Source organism: Mycteria americana, chromosome 26, assembly GCF_035582795.1.
Source record: "Mycteria americana isolate JAX WOST 10 ecotype Jacksonville Zoo and Gardens chromosome 26, USCA_MyAme_1.0, whole genome shotgun sequence".
Classification (NCBI taxonomy): Eukaryota; Metazoa; Chordata; class Aves; order Ciconiiformes; family Ciconiidae; genus Mycteria; species Mycteria americana.
The window spans coordinates 1,970,539-1,978,367 of NC_134390.1; the positions used below are offsets into that span (position 1 = coordinate 1,970,539).

At 70.5% G+C, this 7,829-nt stretch overlaps 2 protein-coding genes across 2 annotated transcripts; both read left to right on the plus strand.

Annotated features, from left to right (window-relative positions):
- Positions 1-419: 419 nt before the first annotated feature.
- NR4A1 (nuclear receptor subfamily 4 group A member 1) lies at positions 420-3,173 on the plus strand. The gene is made up of 6 exons (XM_075525627.1): positions 420-1,225; positions 1,473-1,602; positions 1,718-1,869; positions 1,943-2,145; positions 2,228-2,406; positions 2,522-3,173. The coding sequence occupies exons 1-6, from the start codon at positions 422-424 to the stop codon at positions 2,776-2,778; spliced, it is 1,725 nt and encodes a 574-aa protein (XP_075381742.1). The 5' UTR covers positions 420-421; the 3' UTR covers positions 2,779-3,173.
- A 2,366-nt stretch (positions 3,174-5,539) lies between these two features.
- ATG101 (autophagy related 101) lies at positions 5,540-7,734 on the plus strand. The gene is made up of 3 exons (XM_075525568.1): positions 5,540-5,696; positions 6,347-6,635; positions 6,772-7,734. The coding sequence occupies exons 1-3, from the start codon at positions 5,614-5,616 to the stop codon at positions 7,174-7,176; spliced, it is 777 nt and encodes a 258-aa protein (XP_075381683.1). The 5' UTR covers positions 5,540-5,613; the 3' UTR covers positions 7,177-7,734.
- Positions 7,735-7,829: the final 95 nt, after the last annotated feature.

Here is a 7,829-nt window from a genome sequence, read left to right on the forward strand (position 1 = left end):
GCCGGTGGGTCTGGCTGCGTTCGCTTTTCCGAAAGGCTCCGCAACGGGTGGGGGGGGGAGTGGGCCCCTCGACCCCTGGTTCAGCCCCCGCTCTGTCTTCCCCCGGCCAGCCCGGGGCTCGGGAATCCGCTGGCCGCATTCCTCCCTCCTTCCCTTTCGGCGGCTTTGCTAAGCCAGCATTTTGGGCAATGTCCTTTGCGCCCATTGGCTGTGGCGTGACCTTTCCCGGGGACGGCAGCGGCCGCCACCGGGCAACCAGCGGCTCCCGGGGTCCGGCTCCGGCCCTGGCCGCCTACGAGGGGGATCCCGGGGAAGCCCCCGGGGTTCTCGCCCCGTCTCCATCCTCCACCCGGGACGGAGGGGCCGCGGGGGGCGGGCGCGGCGGTGGGGTCCCCGCTGACGCCTTGCTCTCCCCACAGAGATGCCCTGCATCCAGGCACAGTACGGCACGGTGGGCACCGGCCCCTGCGAGCGCTGCCCGGCCGAGCTGCTCAGCCCCGAGGGCGGCCGCTTCCCCATGGAGGTGGCCGGAGCGGACCTGGCGGCGGCCCCCGCCCTGCCCAGCTTCAGCACCTTCATGGAGGGCTACGCCGGTGAGTTCGACGCCTTCCTCTACCAGCTGCCGGCCGGCAGCCAGCCCGCCGCCGCCACCGCCTTCAAGCTGGAGGACTTCCAGGTGTACGGCTGCTACCCCGGCGCTTTCGGCGGGCAGCCGGATGAGACCCTCTCCTCCAGCGGCTCAGACTGTTACGGCAGCCCCTGCTCCATCCCCTCGCCCGCCACGCCGAGCTTCCAGCCGCCCCAGGCTCCGGGCTGGGAGGGCTCCTTCGGGGCGTACTCGCCCCCGCCGAACTATGAGGGCGGGCGGCCCTGGGCTGAGCCGGCCAAGGGCGGTGGGTCGCAGCCCCCCTTCTTCGCCTTCAGCCCCCCGGCACCCAGCCCCGCCGGGTCCCCCGGGACCCTGAAGGGGCAACCGGGCCCCTCGCCCCGCCTGGACCCACGGCTGCTGGACACGGACGCCTTCGCCCTGGCCCAGGGCTCCCCCGGGGGCTTTGCCGGGCTGCCCCTGGCCCCCGCCTCGCCGCTGCTGGAGGGGCCGGCGCTGGCCCCCACCAAGGCACGCAGCCCCGGGGCGGGCGAGGGCCGCTGCGCCGTCTGCGGGGACAACGCCTCCTGCCAGCACTACGGCGTGCGCACCTGCGAGGGCTGCAAGGGCTTCTTCAAGGTAAGGGGACCCCCCCCGACCCCCAAGAGCTGCTGCCGGGATATTCCCACAATGCTTTGCAGCAGCGGGAGGATGCTGCGGGTCACCCTGGGGAGGGGCAGGGCAGGGAGCGTGGCCCCGGGAGCCCTCCCCGCGGATGCGGAGCCGGATGCCGGGCTGGAGCGGGAGGCAGGGGAGGACAGAAGGGCTTTTGTTCGGCGGCTCGGCGCCCCGGGCTGAGCTTGGGCCGCTCCTTCCCCGCCCGCAGCGCACGGTGCAGAAGAACGCCAAGTACATCTGCCTGGCCAACAAGGACTGCCCCGTGGACAAGCGGCGGAGAAACCGCTGCCAGTTCTGCCGCTTCCAGAAGTGCCTGGCCGTCGGCATGGTCAAAGAAGGTACCAGGGTCCCGTCCTGAGGTGGGGGGTCCCGGCAGGAGCGGGGGGGCCCCGCTCCGCAGCCCGCCTGGCTGCGCTGAGGACGGACGCGCTCATTGCATGTCCCTCGCCGCAGTGGTCCGGACCGACAGCCTGAAGGGGCGGCGGGGCCGGCTGCCCTCCAAGCCCAAGCAGCCCCCAGACACGTCCCCCGTCAGCCTCATCACCTCCCTGGTGCGGGCGCACATCGACTCCGTCCCCAGCGCCACCAAGCTCGACTACTCCAAGGTAGGGCCGGTACCACCCCGCGCCCTCGCCGGGGCTGCGCCAGGGCCGGATCCTGACCCCGTCCCCGCGGCAGTTCCAGGAGTCGGCCCCGTGCCAGTTCGAGAAGGAGGATTCGGTGGACGTGCAGCAGTTCTACGACCTGCTCACCGGCTCCATGGACGTCATCCGCAAGTGGGCTGAGAAGATCCAGGGCTTCGCCGAGCTGCCCAAGGAGGACCAGGACCTGCTGCTGGAGTCGGCCTTCCTCGAGCTCTTCATCCTGCGCCTGGCGTACCGGTGAGCCCTTGGCACGGCACGGCGCGGCGCGGCGGGGAGCCCGGGGCCGCGCCGGGGGGGTGACGCGTGGTTGTGCCCGCAGCTCCAAGCCGGAGGAAGGGAAACTCATCTTCTGCAACGGGGTGGTGCTGCACCGCCTGCAGTGCGTGCGGGGCTTCGGCGAGTGGATCGACGCCATCCTCGAGTTCTCCCAGAGCCTGCACCGCATGAGCGTCGACATCCCCTCCTTCTCCTGCCTCGCCGCCCTCGTCATCATCACAGGTGAGACGCCCCCCTCCCCGCTCCCCACCCCGCCGCCGTCCCCTTCCCCGCCCTGCGGCCGTCACCCTGGCCTCACGCCTCCATGTGTGTGTGTGTGTGTGTGTCCCCCACCTAGACCGCCACGGGCTGAAGGAGCCGAAGCGGGTGGAGGAGCTGCAGAACCGCATCGTGGGCTGCCTGAAGGACCACGTGGCAGCGGCGGGGGCCGAGCCGAGCCGCCCCGGCTGCCTCTCCAAGCTGCTGGGCAAACTGCCCGAGCTGCGCAGCCTCTGCACCCAGGGCCTCCAGCGCATCTTCTACCTGAAGCTGGAGGACCTGGTGCCGCCGCCGCCCATCGTCGACAAGATCTTCATGGACACGCTGCCTTTCTGAGACCCCGGCGGGGAGCTGCCGCCAGCCTCGCGTCCCCCGGGGATGCCTGGGACCCCCCCCCTCGGGGACACCTGGATCACCCCCGAGGGACGCCCGGGTCCCCTCGGGGACACCCAGGTTCCCCACGTGCCTTCACGGCGCCGGGCGCAGACGCACGGCAGCCCCGGTGCCTTCCCCCCCCGGGTGGGGCGTCGCCGGCGCGGCGTTCCCCTTCTCCCCTGTAAAAATGCCCCCGTTGTAAATAGCGAGCGGCCAGATCCTGTACAGACTGGGGAGCGTGGGGCGGGGAGGGGGCTCCAGCCCCCCCGCCCTCATCCCCCCCTCCCCTTTATATATTTTTTTCTTTTTTTTTTTTTTTTTTTTTCCTCTCTTTTGGCCATTTTCTGTATATAAACTTGTACGTACAGCGAGAGCTGCCGAAAGGGCCCGTTTCTCTCGTGCGTGTGTCCCGTCCCCGTCCCCCCCCCCCCCCCCCCCCCAGTAATATCATCTATATTTAATATACCGTGATATAGAAGGGGGGGTGGCAGAGCTCCAGGGCCGGGGACAGCCGGGGCGCCGGAGCCGCACGTTGCCCACGCCGCTGCCCTTGAACTGTCACTCACCCCCGCGGCGGTGGCTGCCGCGGCCCCGCACCTGTCACCCGCCTGATTTATCCGCCCCAAAATAACCGGGAAGCGTGACCGGGTCCCCCCCTCCCCGCCTCCCTGGGGACGCAGCCATGGGCAGGGCCAGCCCCGGCGGGGGGGGGGGGGGGGGGGGGACACGACGACGCGCGACAGCATTTGGGGTCCCTGGCCCAGCGTGGGTCGCAGGGGGCTGGGGACAGGGTGGGGGGGTCCTGCCGCGTGGCGGGGGGACGCCGGGCTGGGGCGGTCCCCTGGCTTGTCCCCTTCCTCCGGCCGGGGACGGGCTGGCCCCGGAGCAAATGTTAATGGGGACACCGAGGGCCGGTGCCGAACAAGGGCCACATTGAGGCGCTGGGCCGGGGGGGCCCCGCGGCGGCACACAACAAGGGTCCCTCTGTCCCCCCCCCGCCACCCGCCCCCGCCATGGGGGGAGCGCTGACGCACGGCGGGGCCGCGGCCGGGGGGTCGGCCGGTCTGCGGGGGGGCCGGGAGAGCCTGGGCAGCGGGGACGGGGGGACGCGGGGTGGGCTACGGACATGGCACAGCTCGGCGCGGCACGGCTCTGCTCCGGCTGCGGGGCAGGAGACGCCGCGCTGTGCCATGGGGCAGGAATGGCCGTGCCGTGCAATGCCGTGCCATGGCACGCCGTGCCGTGGGGCGGGAGCGTCCATGCCGTGGGGCAGGAATGGCCGTGCTGCGCAATGCCGTGCCGTGCCGTGCCGTGCCACAGCTCCTGTCCCAACGTCCGTCACGGTGCCGACCTGCACCCCAAAGCCACCGGGGAGGGCAGCCCCTGGTGCCCCGAGGCCACCGGCCGGGTCATAGCAGGGCAGCGGGTCCCTGTCCCCTCCCCGCAGCCCAGGGCTGGCCTTTGCCCACCTTGTCCCCATCCCCAGCCCTGTCCTTGTCCCCCATCCCCTTGGCAGGGGCTGCTGCGGGAGGGACGGGGACGATGGTGCCAGCAAGGCCAAGTAAAAATAGCCCCGCGGCTGGCTCCGGCCATGCCGGTTGCCCCGGGGCTGCACGGCACCGACACATGTGTCACGGCGTGTGCCCGGCCCTCTGCCCGGTGACGTGCCACAGCCGCAGTCCTCCCTGCTATTTACCCCAGGACACGTGTCCCCGCAGCGGCGTGGGCAGCCTGGTGCCAGTGCCCCAAATTCCCGTGTCCCCATGCCCCTGTGTCCCCCATGTCCCCGTGGCCATCCATTCCCATGTGCCCCTGTCCCCCTTGTCCCCGTGTCCACCCATCCCCCTGTCCCTGTGTCCCTGATGTCCTCCATGTCCCCGTGTCCATCCATCCCCCGGTCCCTGTGTCCCCCGTGTCCATCCATCCCCCGTCCCTGTGTTCCCCATGTCCCCATGTCCATCCATCCCCCGGTCCCTGTGTCCCTGATGTCCCCCATGTCCCCATGTCCACCCATCCCCCTGTCCCTGTGTCCCTGATGTCCTCCATGTCCCCGTGTCCATCCATCCCCCGGTCCCTGTGTCCCCCATGTCCCCGTGTCCATCCATCCCCCGTCCCTGTGTTCCCCATGTCCCCGTGTCCATCCATCCCCCTGTCCCTGCATCCCCCATGTCCCCATGTCCATCCATCCCCCGTCCCTGTGTCCCCCTGCCCCCCATCTCCCTTGTGTCCATATGTCCCCATGTCGCCCCTTTCCTTATGTCCCCGTGTCTCCCGTGTCCCTGTGATCCAATGTCCTCGTGTCCCCGCTTTCCCCATGTCCCCATATTGGTGTCCCCATGTCCTTGTGGCCCCCATGGCCCCTGCCCATGTCCTGTGTCCCCTGTCCCCATCTACGTCCCCCTGTTCTCTCCTTGTCCCCTGTTGCCGTGTCCCCCCCGTCCTGGGCCGTGGCACTGCGGGGGTCACCGGGGGTCACCGGGGGTCACCGGACCCCCAGAGCCGCTGCAGTACCGCCGCGGAGCCTCCAGCCCAGGGGGCGCTGTGCGCTCGGGAGCGCCCCGAGGAAGTGAGCCGCTCTGTGCCGCGGTAGGCGCAGCTCTGTGGCGCCCCGTCCCGGAACCAACCAAGCAGGCAGCGGTGCGGGGAGGGAGCCGAGCCGCGGCGTGGGGACGGCGATTCCGCCCCCGGGGCGCACCGCGGCGGGGAACGACATGGAGGGGGACACAGCGTTAACGACAAGAGGTGTAGAGTGAGGAAACACGGCTGCTACGGCGGGAGGCGCTGCCACTTCGGCAGATGGTGTGTCCCGATCCCCCCATCTACGCAGATGGACTGCTCCACTTCCCTCCTCCTCGCGGTCAGATGGTCGGTCCCGGGCGGTGAGTGCGGGGCCGCGGCCCCGGGAGGGGGCGAGGGGGGCCGGGACCGCGGGGGCGAGGGGAGCCGGGACCGCGGGGGTGAGGGGGGCCGGGATCCCGGGAGAGGGTGAGGGGGGCCGGGGCCGCGGGGGTGAGGGGGGCCGGGACCCCGGGAGAGGGTGAGAGGGGCCGGGGCCCCGGGAGGAGGCGAGGGGGGCCGGGACCGCGGGGGTGAGGGGGGCCGGGGCCCCGGGAGGAGACGAAGGGGGCCGGGACCGCGGGGGTGAGGGGGGCCGGGGCCCCGGGAGGAGGCGAGGGGGGCCGGGACCGCGGGGGTGAGGGGGGCCGGGGCCCCGGGAGAGGGTGAGGGGGGCCGGGACCGCGGGGGTGAGGGGCAGCCTGGGGCTCTCCAGGGGGGAGTGGGGTGTGGGGAGGCCCGGACCGGGATGTCTGGGTCCCTGTGGGGTATTGGGGGGCCTGGAGCGGGACCCCTGGGTCCCTGCGAGGTGGCGGGGGCCCGGACCGGGATGTCTGGGTCCCTGTGGGGTGGGGGGGGACGACACACACTGGGACACCAGGGTCCCCAGGGGGTGGGTAAAGGGGGTTGGTGAGGGGCTCTTGCCCAAGCAGGGGCACAACTAACCTCTCCCAACACCCTTCTTTCCCCGCAGGACCCACCGTCGTGCCCCCCCCAGAGCCACCCCCGCCATGAACTGCCGCGCGGAGGTGCTGGAGGTGTCGGTGGAGGGTCGGCAGGTGGAGGAGGCCATGCTGGCGGTGCTCCACACCGTCCTGCTGCACCGCAGCACCGGTAAGTTCCACTACAAGAAGGAGGGCACCTACTCCATCGGCACCGTGGGCACCCAGGACGTGGACTGTGATTTCATCGACTTCGCCTACGTCCGCGTCTCCTCCGAGGAGCTGGACCGGGCCCTCCGCAAGGCTGTCGGGGAGTTCAAGGTAAGGAGCCCCAACGGGGAGCCGGCAGGGCTGAAAGCGGGAGCTTAAAAACCCGCGGGCTGTGCCGTGTCCTCGCCTGCGAGGGGAAGGTCAGTCCCTGGCCCCCCCTAAGCGGGGCCACGTGCTCTCTCGGCAGGACGCGCTGCGCAACTCGGGCAGCGATGGGATGGGGCAGATCTCCCTGGAGTTCTACCAGAAGAAGAAGTCACGCTGGCCTTTCTCGGATGAGTGCATCCCCTGGGAGCTGTGGACCATCAAGGTGAACGTGGTGAACCTGGCTAACGAGCAGGAGCGGCAGATCTGCCGGGAGAAGGTGGGCGAGAAGCTCTGCGAGAAGATCATCAACATCGTGGAGGTGATGAACCGCCACGAGTACCTGCCCAAGATGCCCACCCAGTCGGAGGTGGACAACGTCTTTGACACCAGCCTGAAGGACGTGCAGCCCTACCTCTACAAGATCTCCTACCAGATCACGGACTCCCTGGGCACCTCGGTCACCACCACCATGCGCCGGCTCATCAAGGACACGCTGGCTCTGTAGGGCCGGATGCCACCGAGGCAGGTTCACCCCGCGTGGTGGCACCTCTCCAGCACAGCCCCTGGCTCTTTGGGACAGCGTCTCTGCTTGGATCCTTCCTCTCTGCCTCCAAAAAGCGTCTGCAGGGAGCTGGACTCGGCCTGGCCCTTAACTGAGGGTTGCTGCCGGTTTGGTTTGCGCTGTGGGGCACTCGCCGGTCCCGGAGAACCGGCTCGGTGACTCCCAGGTTGGCTATGGGGTGGTGAGTCCTCGAGGCGGGAGCTGCTGGTCGGCACGTGCGGCACCGGCACCGGCTCAGCGCTGGGCTTGTGGCCCGGCAGAGCGATGCTGTGGGTCGGCACGGAGCGGGGATGGCGTCCGAACCCTGTCCGGCCCTGCCTGCGGCCGCTCTCCAGCTCACCCTGCGCGGCACAGCCAGCACCAGCCCGGTCCCTCGTCACCGCGCGTGTGTCCCCCGGCAGCACCCTGGTCCCTGGGACTGAGCCGCTTCCCTGTGGGGCCCGGAGATGAACTCGCTGCCTCCTCTGGGGCAAAAATAAAGTATTTCTTCTTTCACACGGAGTCTCGTCCCCTCCTGGCTGATGATGGGGCCGGCATCCACGGCATGGGGGGGAAACAGGCGCCGAGGCTGAGCTGGGGGACCCCATCGTGTCCCC

Excerpts from the sequence above, each read along its gene's own strand:
- NR4A1 (XM_075525627.1), top strand. The coding sequence starts at position 422 with ATGCCCTGCATCCAGGCACAGTACGGCACGGTGGGCACCGGCCCCTGC. Across the intron at positions 2,146-2,227 it reads ATCCTGCGCCTGGCGTACCG|CTCCAAGCCGGAGGAAGGGA; the intron begins GTGAGCCCTTGG and ends TTGTGCCCGCAG. Across the intron at positions 2,407-2,521 it reads CGCCCTCGTCATCATCACAG|ACCGCCACGGGCTGAAGGAG; the intron begins GTGAGACGCCCC and ends TCCCCCACCTAG.
- ATG101 (XM_075525568.1), top strand. The coding sequence starts at position 5,614 with ATGGTGTGTCCCGATCCCCCCATCTACGCAGATGGACTGCTCCACTTC. Across the intron at positions 5,697-6,346 it reads CAGATGGTCGGTCCCGGGCG|GACCCACCGTCGTGCCCCCC; the intron begins GTGAGTGCGGGG and ends CTTTCCCCGCAG. Across the intron at positions 6,636-6,771 it reads AGGCTGTCGGGGAGTTCAAG|GACGCGCTGCGCAACTCGGG; the intron begins GTAAGGAGCCCC and ends CTCTCTCGGCAG.